The sequence below is a fragment of the Semicossyphus pulcher genome, unplaced genomic scaffold (assembly GCF_022749685.1).
Source record: "Semicossyphus pulcher isolate SPU_LCO1_2020_fin unplaced genomic scaffold, fSemPul1.0.p SCAF_2, whole genome shotgun sequence".
Classification (NCBI taxonomy): Eukaryota; Metazoa; Chordata; class Actinopteri; order Labriformes; family Labridae; genus Semicossyphus; species Semicossyphus pulcher.
Window position 1 is genome coordinate 19,154,293 of NW_027211693.1, and position 14,271 is coordinate 19,168,563.

Sequence of the window (14,271 nt, forward strand, 5' to 3'; positions counted from 1 at the left end):
AACCATGAACAGCTGTAATAGCATTATTTATTTATTTATTTGGGCGTCGCTTTATTTCCAGGTTATGAGAGAAGCTGGGTGGAGCCAGGAAGAGCTGATATCTGATCCCTCAGTGCAAATAAATATTAAGAAATTCAAGCCATGCCAATAGTGCTTTTGTCATTCAACAAATGATCTCCCATTTTCAGTGGGAGTATGACAGCCACTCATTGTTTATCAGTTTTTATTTTTTCTTGAAAAATAACACAAATAACATAAAGTGAAAAAGGCTTCTGAAAATAATTACAATGCTACAGGAATCCCGTTTTGATAATCGAAAAGAGGAAAACACATTTACACAAAAGTATATATATATACTTATATTCATTTGAAGGGATATGGCCAGGGAACCCTGTGTGGGGGGGAGACCTTTGATACAGAACCACTACACTTTAAAAGGAACAAAGAAATGAGCAACACCCCTGCCCCCAAACAAAATAATACATCTCTACATTGAATCAGATAAGGTCATGAAAGTCAGTGGAAAAACTCACATTTTTCATCCATGAAAAGAAACTTAAGTGTATCAAAGAGGGATGGGTAGCAGTTTCATCTAGAATATTAACACATTTGCTTTTAATTCTGTCTCTGTACAAAAACAAAGCAAAAGGAGTTTGGAAATAATAGCACCTGAAGTGTTACGGTTGTCTGAAGATGCACCATTTATCCGACACCTAATCCTTGGCTCACCCTGAACACTTAATGCAACCTGCCCTCTGCTGGGGTGAGGTTTTGAAGCCATGTCGATTGCTTTCTCACACTGTCTTTTTACCCTCTTATACCAGCATCGTTCACTCAGTATTCATGTATACTTCTCAAGTATACCACTGGACCACTACAGAACCCAAGTGCTTTATTTAGCTGACATACAACTGGTGAACACAGGTCAGTCCAGTCACTCACTTTATAAGTCATGCTGTGAAAGACCTGTCACCTCTAGTCGTCTAATAAAGAAAATCAAAATGCAAAAATGTTGTGCATAAAGAATAAGTCATTATAAAAACTTAACGTTTGCTCTCTTGAATCTGCCAAAAAATATCATTTTGGAGCAGCCAAATGTAGCCAAAAACAAATTAGGTAGTCGCATTATAAATAAGACTTTATGGTCAAAATGCAGAGTGCAGATATACCGTGAGGATGAAACTTTAAAGTCTCTCTCTTTGTTGAGGCTGGAGTTTATGATGGGAGTCAAGATAGGCAGCTGTCCAAAGAAAAGCTGAGAATTATGTTTATCCAAAGGATGAGTAGATTAATACAGCTAATTAATCGCCCATGTTCTCCTATTCTTCCTGAAATAAAAAAAGTTTTGTTTTTTCCACATAGCAGTAATTCCCAACATAACAGAAAAAGGAAGCTCCTGAGTCTCTTTTTAGGTAGATGGGGGGAAAAAATGTACATAACGTTGTTCCAGCCGTGACAACCCCTTTCACCAACACCAGTTAAGTGAGTCAGCACTCCCAGTTTAGACCCCACCCTCCTTTTACGTAATACAGGTGCAGGTGAAGTTCTCTGTCTGTGTCCTTTGAGTCACACAACATCCACTCTCTTGCCTTCAACTCCTCAAATCACCTCTGCAGTCTGATGAGGCAGGTGTTTAGGATATCCTCTGAATCAGTTTTTCATCCGACAGGCAGTAGAGCATGTTGACCGACAGCTCAGAGATGAAGGCCTCGCAGGCATTGCGGGAGACGCCTTTGCAGCCTCGCAGGTCGAGGAGTGAGATGCAAGAGAGACGGCGGAGATACTTTAGACACGTGTCTGTCAGTTTACTGCAGCCTGGGAAGCAGAGGTACACAGAAACATCAGTACAAGCGAAAAAAGACGAATCAAACATCTCGGAAATAAGCTTTTCCCATCAATATCTCACCTCCCAGGTTGAGTTCTGTGAGAGTATTTCGAGTGGACGAGCCCACTGCAGTCAGCAGGTTGATGGAGCGGTCGGTGAGGCTGTTGCAGTGGGAGAGATCCAGTTTTGTTAAGTGGGGCATGTGGCGGATCACCAGGCGCACAGTGGAGTCGCTGATGTCCAACCCTGCTAGTCGCAAACACTGCATGGTCCGCAACTGACTGCGATTGTCACAGCCTGTTACAGAGCATTTATATGGGGAGGAGAAAAAGAAGAACAGTTCATGTAAAAGTGATGTAGAAAAGCAAACACTTTAAAATTAGGCAGAGCATGGGATATAAGATCCAGAGTTAATTTCTACATAAATTGAAAGCTGATTGAGATGCATATCTAGCAATTCATCAGTAGCCTCTGAAGCTTCTTCTTCCTCACCTGGAGGGCTGACTAGATCCCTGATCTGAATGTCTTTGACCCCGTCTGCATACCGCAGATCCAGAGAGCGGAGGAGAGGGCAACCAGAGGAGCAGAGAGCTGAAATAGATGACCAGGAACAACCTGCCACCATCAGATCCTTCAGCCCTGTGAAATCAAGAGACTTGTGTTGGTTGGATGTGTTTGTGCACATTGAACAAATTAAACAATGACTATATATTGAATATGCAGTACTGTGCAAAAGTCAGGTGTTTACAAAATGATAAGTGAGCGAACAAAAGAAAAATCTAAATCAAATCAATATTTTGTGTTACTACCCTTTGCTTTCAAACCAGCGTCAATTCTTATAGGTACACTTGCAGGGATTTTGTAGGATTATGGTCAGGTGTGTGATCAACCAATTATACCAAACAGGTGCTAATGATCATCAATTTCACATGTAGGTTGAAACACAGTCATTAACTGAAACAGGATCAGCTGTGTAGGAGGCTTAAAACTGGGTGAGGAACAGCCAAACTCTGCTACCAAGGTGAGGCTGTGGAAGACAGTTCCATGTCACAGCTCATACACCATGACAAGACTGAGCACATCAACAAGACACAAGGTAGTTATACTGCATCCGCAAGGTCTCTCCCAGACAAAAGATGTGCTGTTCAAGCTCTTTTGAAGAAGCACAAAGAAACAGGCAACATTGAGGATCGTAGACGCAGTGGTCGGCCAAGGAAACTTAGTGCAGCAGATGAAAAACATCAAGCTTATTTCCCTTCGAAATCAGAAGATGTCCAGCAGTGCCATCAGCTCAGAACTGGCAGAAACCAGTGGGACCAAGGTACACCCATCTACTGTCCGGAGAAGTCTGGCCAGAAGTGGTCATCATGGAAGAGTTGCAGCCAAAAAGCCTCCGACATGGAAACAAGGCCAAGAGACTTAACTGTGCACGAAAACATAGGAACTGGGGTGCAGAAAAATGGCAGCAGGTGCTCTGGACTGATGAGTCAAAATTATTATATTTGGCTGTAGCAGAAGGCAGTTTGTGCACTGAAGGGCTGGAGAGGTACAATAATGAGTGTCTGCCGGCAACAGTGAAGCATGGTGGAGGTTCCTTGTAAGTTTGGGGCTGCGTTTCTTCAAATGGAGTTGGAGATTTGGTCAGCATGGTGTCCTCAATGCTGAGATATACAGGCAGATACTTATCCATCATGCAATACCATCAGGGAGGCGTATGATTGGCCCCAAATGTATTCTGCAGCAGGACAAGGACCCCAAACATACAGCCAATGTCATTAAGAACTGTCTTCAGCGTAAAGAAGAACAAGAAGTCCTGGAAGTGATGGTATGGCCCCAACAGAGCCCTGTCATCGAGTCTGACTGGGATTACATGAAGAGACAAGGATGTGAGGAAGCCTACATCCACAGAAGATCTGTGGTTAGTGCTGCAAGATGTTTGGAACAACCTACCAGCCGAGTTCCTTCAAAAACTGTGCAAGTGTACCGAGAAGAATTGATGCTGTTTTGAAGGCAAAGGGTGGTCACACCAAATATTGATGTGATTTAGATTTCTCTTCTGTTCATTCGCAGCATTTTGTTAATTGATGGAAATAAACTATTAACACTTCCATTTTTGAAAGCATTCTATTTTCACACCTGCCGAAAACTTTTGTACAGTACTGTATACATACAGTATATAATAGATTTCAATAAAAACTATGTGGATACAGCGTGTGTATGTGTTTACTTACCAGGAAGACGGCCAACGAGCCAGTTAAGCTGCTTTTTAGAGATGTTGGTCCATGAGAGATCGAGTGTGACCGGCTGTCTCTTTATGATGCCTGTTAGGGCCTGAGGACTGACGGTGCGTTTGATGCTCAGGTCAATCCGTGACCAAAGCCGCTTGTCTAAACACCTACAATTAGCAAAAGCTGGTTAAGACACATTCATTCATCTAGTTATCCATTTGCAAAGAGATATGATACATTGATGCCACTGCACATGAACAAACACTGTTGAGTATGCAATAAGAAAGATAGGAAACTTATTTTTGGTTTGATGGCTTTTCATTGCATTTAAATCCTTTTGAATCCCTTATCGGCTGGCATTAGGCTTAGCATCAACATTTGCAGAAGAAAATGAAGATGAAAACAACTTCAACTCAAAGATTTATAATCCCTTTTTGTAGTTTGAGAAGGATTTAAGAGTTTTTATAGCCAACCAATTTTAACTTAACCTGGAAATTAAACAAGCAGTTCAACAAATGGAATATGTATTCTCTGTAAGTCACACATTCAATGAACAGCTAGAAACTACCGTAATTCAAAAGACAATTACTCAAAATACTGGAGGTAGGTCTTACCATTTGTACCAGTTCTTACAGACAGCCATGCAGACGCAGAGATCTGCTCGACTTAAATAGCGGAAGACGGACACCCACACCTCCCTCTCACAGCCCGGCCCGCTCCCACAGCCATCTCTGTCCGCCTCGCTCCCTCCTTCCTGCAGGGCAGACAGAGGGACGCGGAGATGAAGCTCAGTAGAAGAAGAACAGGAGGCTCCATTGCTGAGTTTAGCCGGCCTGCTCAGCTTGTTTCTTTTAGAGGCGTCTAGCCTCTCCGGGTGGGAGCTACGAGTGTCTGTGTGCCCACTGCGAGTGTGTGGGGGTGTGTGCCTGTTGGACTGTTGATCGGGACAGGGTCCGCGATTCCTGATGGGCGGTCTGGCCAGGGATCTGGTCTGGTTGTGTATTGTGGAAGTGGCAGTTTGAGGGGCGATAGCCTCTAATTTGGGGACAATGGCTGAAGGGTCCCGCTTGGCCCTGGTTGGCCTTTGAAGTGTCACTTTAAGATTTGAGGCATCTTTTCCCCCCATTTGAGTGTCCTGCTCCATCTCCTCCTCCTCATCCTCCTCTGCACCATTTTGGTTGGCCACTTCGCTTCCTTCCTCTTCTCTATCTTTGGCTGCTCGTCCTCCTCGCCTTGACTGTGGCTGGTTCTCTTTATCCAACCCCCTCCCGCTTTTCTGTACCCTCCCCTCTTCCTCTTCATCGTCACTGCTGCTGCTGTTTGTGCTGCTGCTGCTGCTGTCCTCAGTCTCCTCCTGCAGCTCTTCATGACTTCTACCACTTCTCATTCCTCTTCCTGCTCCTCCTCCCCGCAGCCTCACCCCTCTTCCCCTCCCTCTGCGGGGCTCTCCTTTGGGTTCAAGTACAAGGCCGAGGGAAGACTGCTCCTGCTGCTGGGTGGACCCAGTCCCTCCTGGAGAGCTGTGGTAGGAGGAACCACTGGCCCAGGTGGAGCCCCGGCCTCTGCCCTGAGATAACCTGCTGGTTGGAGAGCGCAGCCTGGACAGCATCCTGGAGCCCAGCAGCCTGGGAGAACGATCAAGAGCTGCCTGTCTCTGTTGGGAGGGGAAAGATAAAAACAATCATAAAAACATAAAGTGTATATGTCAATTATTATAATATTATAATATATATAAAATGTTTAAAAAGTGTTATGAGAAGCAATGCATCAAAATGAAGCCCTAAAAGGTTTTCATAACTAGACATTGCAGGAATAAGTGCAGTGCTTACCGTTAGCAGTTTGCTGCGCTCTAGTTTTATCTGCAACAAACAGAAAAGTGGTTGGGGTATGAGGGAAATGTTCTGGGCACACAGAAAAGTTTGTATCTACTCTTACTCTTAAAGCAAGGAGGTACCAAGAATAATCTGCCAAACCAGTTCCACAGTGACTGCAAATGTCAAAGTTACATTTTTTATTTTAATTTAAAAAAAAAAAAAATGTAATTATTGATTTCTTTAGGATTGACAATACAAGATTCTAAGAAATCAAAATATACAAAAAAACAAAACAGGCCTCAGGACACAGGTTTAGCTCAGTCGAGAGAGCAAGCGTCCCATATAGTCCTCAACACATCGGCCGCTGATTCTACTCCGACCGATTTTGTGCATGTCATCCCCCACTCTCTCTTCCCCACTGTTCCTGTTATATCTTCACTGTCCTTTCACTGCAGACAAAAGGCCAAAAAAATAATCTAGAAAAAAAACCTGGGCCCTTTCTTAATACTTTCATGAAGATATACTTACAGCTCTAAAAGCTTTGCTCTGTACCTGCTCTATACAGTGCAAAAAAATATCGGTACTTCCTTTTGAAAATGGCATCTTAGTGCAAATTAGATGTCCAACTTACCCTTTTTTTAAGTCTGAGCTCCAGTGCACTTGCTCTCTTGCGGTTCTGTTGATGCTGTAGTAGCAGTTTCTGGGAAGGTGGTGGTGCTGTGGGTCGGGATTGGGGTCTGCTGCGTCTCCCTCGTCTCATCCCCTCACCTACACCAATGCCTTCCCGGTAAGCAAGTTTAGATGGCGGCAAGGAGGTGAAGCTCTCCGACTCTCCACTTTCCTCGTCGCTGGAAGACTGGTGTGAGAAGGACGAGAAGAGAAGATCAGTGGAGTTTAAGGAGACTGGGGGTCACCGTTAATGTGAGTTTCAAAATACACTAAACGGGAGCTGGTGGACGTTACTGAGAGAGACACAGAGGGAAAATGAGAAGACGTGTCTGGTACCTCTGATGATGAGTCTTTGCCTTGGTAACATTTGGGACATTCCCAGCAGCTGGGCAAGTCCTTATTGATCCTCCCCTCACCAGGTTCCTGAGACAGAAAACAGTTACAAGTCCAAAACAGCATCTTCCAAATGTGACCAACAAATTCAGATTTGTCAACAGCAAAACATTAGCTGACACATTCAGTTTACTGCCTTCACTGTGTCTGAAGGAGCTCACCTTGAGGCATTGCCGATGGGTTATCTGCGAGCAGACGGAGCACTCCATGAGTGAGTGAGTGCTCGGATCTGATTCCTCCGTTTCTCCTTCTCCACATATGGCACAGCGCGCCGTGTTCGGCAAGGCAGGCTGCAGGAATATATGAAAGTTATTTACTCTAAGAGTGCAATTATATGAAAACTAAGGAATCATGTTTGATATCAGAAATTTAACACAATTTTGAGTTCCAAACATATAAACAATTATGGGTACAATGACTCACCGCCAGACATTGCCTCATGACACAGCTCTTCTTCATGCGTCCAGGCCCACCAAACTTCCTCATGTCGTGGCAGTACTGGCAGTTGCCGCACTCCTTCCTGCGGCAGGCGGCACAGTGCTTGCACCTCACCCGTCTACGCCTCAGGGCAGAGATGGAGGAGCGTTTGGTGGACCTCTGACCCAGAGGCTTGTGCAGGGTGGGGCCCAAGCGAGGACGGTAAAGGACAGGGGGAGGGGGAGTGGGGGGCTGGTACCATGATGGCTGTATAAGGGAAAGGGAATAAAATGTTAAAACTGTGTCATGCATATAAATAACAGGCTCGGGCCTTTTTTTGATTAGCCAGAATGATGGGCTTACTTCATAACAATGTACACTGATCATGTTATCAAAGACATATCGAAGACATCATATATCAAATATAATCTTCTCTACACACAAGTATGTTGCTATTTGCTCTTCTCACCCTTTCAGGCCACTTGACAATGGGCTCTCCAGTGTAGGACAGCTTGGGGTTGTCATTGACGTGTTTCCCAAGTAGAGCCTGGACATGTTGAAAAGAGAAAAGATATGGAATATATTGTGAGTATTATAAAGGCAATGTAGAATAATGTGTGATATCTGTTTGAATGTAGCTGATGTTCATTGTGAGACAGGAAACTGTGCGACACCCACCCTCATGTCTTCGAGCAGAGCCGCAGCGTTCCTGATGCCTGCAGGGACGCACTTCTTGTGGGCCGGCAGCTCCTCCAGCTTTCCTAAAAGATTGCACAGCCCCTCAAGCTCAAAGGGAGTAAGCACGTGCTGAGGTGTGAGAATTTGAGCTGCCTTTTGTTCAGGGGCTTCTTCTTCTTCTTCTTCCCTCAACTTGATCTCGCCATTTTCAGCGTCACTGTCAACCCCATTTGAGGTGCCGTTTCCGGTATGATCCATGTTTTCAAGGTCAGCCTGGGTCAGCCCTGGAAAGAGAAAGGATGACGTTTTTGTCAGTGATGAGTTAGCGTCTGCGTGACAAAGAGAAAAAGCGATCAGGACACAGCCATGTTTTCTTGTGTCCATTGCTGCTCACCTATGCCTAGGGAGTATTTTTGGAACTCAGGGGTGAGGTGGGAGATGTTGGTCAGACAGTAGAGGTACCTCTCCAGGACATACCAGCACATCTCATAGTAGAACGGGTAGCGGAACTTTGGTGGCACCTAGAGGACGAGGACAGAAACAGATTAGAAACAATAATGCTTCATAATTTTTGCATCCTCATGACCCTGTTTAGTCAGTAACCATTCTAAGAGACAATAAAATGTATGCTATGTTCCTTTGAATTACGTTATCCGTACTGAGTGCATATGTTCTGCTTCTTTAATAAAATGCTCTTCTAAGTTCTAAGTGAGAGAAATTTGTCACAACTTTGTAGTGGTTTGCACCTCTGCGTAGGAGTTTATGGAGGAAATGTGGTTTGGCTGCAATGGCTAGACTGTGGCTGCAGACTGTACACCTGCGTGTCCACTCCCACGCTGATCATCTATGGCTCAGCTGTGACAATCTCTGAAAAGTGTCTAGAGGCCAAGCACAACCAAATTCTTGTTGTAGCCGAATTCATAGAGAAATGTTTGCACTGTCTCCCAAATGAATGTTGTGTTTGCTGAAGATGACTCAATTTCGTGTTACTGTGCAAGTCTGACTCAAGTGTCCAGTTGTGACTCTGAAAAAGTGGGACACATACCGGTAAATGGAACTCAGAGTTTATTATAAAAGTACTCCGATGTATTAACGTAGCCTTATGTATAAATGCACCGATCCAAAACTCCAGGTCTGTATTAATCTTGATAGCTACGAGTGTCTGTTGCGACTGTGGGTGTGGTGTTTAAATTCTTTAAATCCAAGTCACATTGTTGAGAAATATTTCTCCCACCACGGTTCTTTCTATGAGTAATTTCACAGAAAAAGACTCTGAATCACATCTTGCATAATCTCAAAATCTAGAGCAGTCATCATTGTGTGTATAGAGGAGGTATGTGATGTGCTGCTCACCCGTGTGCGATCCTCAATGCTGTAAATGTTAAGCTGCATGGGGATGTTAAAGCTGTGGAGGAAATTCCCCCCAAACACCAACGTGTCCTCTGGCGTGTAAACGGCATGAATCCACCCTACAACATACGAGGCACAGGACGCTGAAGGCATGACGTGGTAAAGACAGCGTATGTACCTTTGCGTGCTACATGTCTGTATGCATCACTGCAGTGTAACAGTCACAAACCTGATGGGATTATGAAGGTGTTGCCCTGCTTCAGCTCTATCCTCTGACAGTCATGACACTTGTCCCCCAAGAAGATGTCTCCCTGTTTTCCTGATAAAACCCAGTTCTCATACATCTCCAGGTTCTGCGGCGTGGGTGGAATCAACCAGAATACCTGCATGGGTCACAAGTAGAATGTCATGTATTTATAGTCTAAGATACAATACATGTACAAAACATTTAGAAAGAACTGTCAACAGAAGTCTGAGATGCATCAACATGACTGAATAAATTGCCGTCACTCAATACAACTACAAAGTTTCCGCTGCGTCAGTACAGGCGAGGAGACCAAGGAATCTACAGTTCTTGTGTGACTGGACACCCAGACTGACCTTTCCTCCTCGCAGGATGTGGTACCACACTGAGGTGCCTCCAAAGTCGATGTGAAAATCTGTGAAGCAGCCCTGAACACTCATGAGACAGTACCTGAGAGGAGGGATAGAAGGATAAAAGACGGTGAAGGTTTTAAATAAAAACAGGATAAAAGTTGAAATGAAAAGGGAGACACGAACAACATTTCTTTATTACAGCAGGAAATATTCAATGTGTTTTAAGCCTCTGGTTCACTTACTTTTGTACTTTTGGATAATGCATATCTATGATGGCGTTGGTAGAGTCTCTCTGTCTCTCCTTGAGATGGCGAGGCCACATGTTGTCCACCCAGTCAATGAGGTCCACCTGGATGATTAGGAAATGGCATAAACATAAAACACGTATTTAAACTGTTGCTTAAAACAGTTTCCAATAACAGACACCATTTTCTATAGTTATATATAACATTACCCTGCAAACTAGCCAAAGCTGTTTAGCCTTATCATTAAGATAACTAGCCCATCTTTCTTAACTGCATTTCCCATTCTTTATGTCTGTAAGAGTTCTAAAAGTCATTTTTAATGTGCTCATCAGTTATTTTGTGAGACCCTGAGGTTTTCTCACCGACGCCGGTCGTTTGACCAGATTCTCCAGCCTTGTGTGGCTGAACTCCAGGCTGATGACATTGTAGAGTTTCTCTCTTTCTGATGGTGGTGTCTCATAGTAGCGTCGCCACTGTGCCATCGACATCTCGATTCCCTTCTGAGTGTTAACGTCCATGACGTCCACAATGCGTCGACTACCTGTAAGGAAACAGAAAAGGGTTCAACAAGGTAAGATCACTGAAATCAAAATCAAGTACAGCGTGCTACAATAAAATCAAATAGTCATTTTGTTTAATACCCATTGTTTCCTTTAATTTTACGGTTGAAAAATCATTTTCTCTGTGCTTTCTAGGGTACAAAAAATGTGGAGGTAAAAACCATGAGCCTAATTTACCATAAGGTAATATCCTCCAATATATCAGCATAGCATATTTATTGCTCTAGCTCTACAGCAACAAGCATTTCCTATGGTACATTTTTTGTCCAAACAGTTAACCCATATATTCTAAAGGAACTTACCAACAAATAGCTTGACATCACTCACACTGAAATCAGGGTCTGGCATTCTGAAAGAGAGGCACTTCATTGTAAAATACATATCAGCAAGAGGACTTTCAGTGTGTGTTGAAAATAAAAGAATAATGCTACTTACTGTATACCAAGGCCATCAGCGGTTTCAAAGACAATGGGGTCCCTGAGCCCTTCTCTCTGGATGTACTCAAAAGTGAAATCTGTGAGAGACACACACACACACACACACACACACACACACACACACACACACACACACACACACAGTGTTAAAATGTGCAGTATCAAGCAGCAACACATAATGGATCAGCTGGTTTTGATAACCTTTACATGGCATTTTATATTTTCGGGTAATTATCCTTTTTGCAGTTTATTTGTTAAACCTCTCACCTTTCCCATCCATGTGTTTGATCAAGTCAGAGTTAAATCTGACGCACTGCAACTTTTCATCCAGGTCGAACATTCGCTTCCCTTCAATTTCATCATCTGAAATTCCATCATCTTGGTAGCGCCGTCGCGTACCCGTACGCTGAGGACAAAAAAATATCTGTGATGGCTAACTGTACTAAAGATATTTTAGTGCCATGACAAAGCAGGATTATAGCAGCCTGTGAGACAGGCAGCAATTCTGATGTCAACATCATGTACATTAAAGTTACACAACAAAAAGTACTTTAGGGATATGCTTTGGACTTAATCCTTGTACGCGGTTAATTCTAACTCACAATCTTGAGGAAAACAAGTTACCAAACTTTCCTAGGAATGAAAAATCAACTACTGAGTGTCTGGTTCTGATGCACAATCTATAGCAAGAGCATTTAAATCCAACATAGATGCAGAAATTCAACAACCATCCAGCATTACTTTACTTCTTTAAAATATTCCTTCTGGAGTTTAATTGTGAATGCATGTGTATACATCGTATATCTTAGTGGTATAAAAGAAGACAACTGACACACGTGACAAACCTAATACTTTTAACCCAAAACAAGGACACAAAAATAACAATAAATCAATCTAAGCTCATCAGTCAGCCAGCTACCAAATCAGTTCATGTGAGGACCAAACAATACAGCATTACAATAGCGGGGGTTAATCTTCTACACACTGCCCCCTCCTTTTACTCCCCTTCTGCCATTCACCCTATGCAACTGCCTGGCTAGACAGATGGATAAAGCACAACACCCCCGCATTCAGATCTCCCCACCCCCATCCCTTACCACAAATGTGGTATTAGTACTCTGATACTTGTCATTTTCCATAACCAGAGTATGTAGTAAGTTTCAAATTAAACCAATTTCATATTAAGAAAGCAACTCACACTGTTGTTATTTAAAGAGTATAATTAAAAGGCAAAAAGGGAATCAATTAATTTCAATTAAGCACTATATTATTGGGTGTTTTTAGGTTTTTGTGTTTTCATTAAATAGGCATATATATGCTCAATCCTATAAACAATGGCAGAAAAAGCCTTGTTACATACACACATATCTCTATAGTTAAAACTTTGATCTCATTTTCACAACTAGAATCAATAATTTTTCTCTTAGTTCACACGGGGGGATAAAGTTACCTCACAACAAGGCGATAAGATAGTAAAGGGGTAAAGCAGGGTCACAGTACATTGCTGTCAGGTTAGCTAGTGAACTTGACCCTTTCTTGAACCTACAGTCTTTAGACAGGTTCATTACCGTAATAAAGCTAACACACAAAACAGAGAGGACCACTCACTGCCATCACACAATGTGCCCTACGAGAATGGGCCATTTCAGCCAACCACAATGACTTGTATACACAGGTTTACCACAGGTTTCATGTGTATTGAGAGGGCTTGGATAAAAGACACCTTACATTAGCATTAACATTAAACAAGTGTTCCAGGATGCCATCAGTTTGCTCAAGTTACTCACCAGGCGTTTGCTGTACCGTGTATGAGGATCCTCCATAGTCTCTAGAAGGGACACAAAGTTTCAGGAGCACCATTAAATAACACTGATTAAATAGCTCATATGTGTCGATCTGTTCAGTGTGTGTCCACACTCTGTTGTGCATAAAGACACAGCCCTCTTAAAGTAGAGACTAGCAAGACAGCCGTTGTTATCCTTAGCCAACAGTGTTGCTTTAGCCTACAAGCTAAGGTTAGCAGCACACACAATATTGCAAACATTTACGCTGAACATGCGTCACTGTATGAACATAAGTGCCGACTAGAGCAACTACCCTTTAATATGAATATTCCGAGCCAATGTGTCAATATACTGACGCTGTTTTACTCGCGTTATCGCTGAAAATAAACTACCGTTAGCTCAGTTGTCAATCCCTTTCCCAAGTCGTCGGCTAACGTTGACGCTAGCTAGCTAGTTGACATTAGCCTGTAGACGGCAGTTACAAGCTTCTTTATCATTACCTCTGCGTTTTAACTCCTTCTAGTCGTAGTGGTCAAAGTAATGTCTCCCAACTAGAGCGTCTGAGGCCTCTCAGTAAAGTTTCTCCCCATGTTATGTGATAACAGCTGTGTATATTGTTATGTTTATTATTGTGCGATAAAGTTAGGACGATTCGACGCTTCGAGCCGCCATTTTCAGCTGGTCTGAATACACATACACACACACATACATACACACACACACACACAGACAGACAGACACACACAGTCACACACACACACACACACACACACTAAAAAAAGAAAAAAAGCCCACGACCCAGCCCCCTATTTACTCCACTGCTCCATGAATTAGCATAGAGACCTCTCATTGGACACAGCACGTGCTATTTAAACAAGATTATAATATGTTAATATTCATATGTACTTGGTTTGCCTTACCTGGTCTGACGGTAGAAGGGCGGTTAGGCGTATATATTATGTTAGCAGCTAGATATATACAGTGAACATGCATCATCTTTATTTATTTATTTTTATTATGTTTTATCACTGCATTCTTTTTGTTTATAGCTATATTGTATATTATATACTTTGTATGCTCCATATATCTATTATTAACCTTTTTAATTGGAGCCTGTCAGCATAATAATAATAAATAATAATTTCACACAGTTGTAGTTGCATAACTGGGGTGACAAATGAATCTTGAATCTCGTTACAGTAGATTTAGTATTGTGCAGGCAAGTGCAAGTTTGGCAAGACATATACAGAATAAACACCTCGTGCATAACATGA

General features: G+C 42.8%; 1 protein-coding gene across 1 annotated transcript; it reads right to left on the bottom strand.

The window, feature by feature from the left end:
• Window positions 1–64: 64 nt before the first annotated feature.
• kdm2ab (lysine (K)-specific demethylase 2Ab) lies at window positions 65–13,669 on the bottom strand. The gene is made up of 23 exons (XM_069669893.1): window positions 13,498–13,669; window positions 13,001–13,041; window positions 11,481–11,619; window positions 11,212–11,290; window positions 11,079–11,125; window positions 10,579–10,757; window positions 10,214–10,320; window positions 9,975–10,068; window positions 9,604–9,757; window positions 9,378–9,493; window positions 8,419–8,545; window positions 8,025–8,308; window positions 7,816–7,893; window positions 7,353–7,613; window positions 7,091–7,219; window positions 6,873–6,959; window positions 6,499–6,723; window positions 5,883–5,912; window positions 4,668–5,707; window positions 4,057–4,220; window positions 2,318–2,464; window positions 1,907–2,122; window positions 65–1,815 (listed from the first exon to the last, which is right to left on the bottom strand). The coding sequence occupies exons 2-23, from the start codon at window positions 13,034–13,036 to the stop codon at window positions 1,634–1,636; spliced, it is 3,921 nt and encodes a 1,306-aa protein (XP_069525994.1). The 5' UTR covers window positions 13,037–13,041; window positions 13,498–13,669; the 3' UTR covers window positions 65–1,633.
• Window positions 13,670–14,271: the final 602 nt, after the last annotated feature.

What these genes read in the sequence shown, in the direction of transcription:
- kdm2ab (XM_069669893.1), bottom strand. Translation starts at nt 13,036, where the DNA reads ATGGAGGATCCTCATACACGGTACAGCAAACGCCTG. An exon ending in ACATCCTGCGAGGAGGAAAG is followed by an intron (nt 9,758 to 9,974) that starts GTCAGTCTGGGT and finishes TGACCCATGCAG; the next exon opens with GTATTCTGGTTGATTCCACC. An exon ending in GCATTGAGGATCGCACACGG is followed by an intron (nt 8,546 to 9,377) that starts GTGAGCAGCACA and finishes CTCGTCCTCTAG; the next exon opens with GTGCCACCAAAGTTCCGCTA.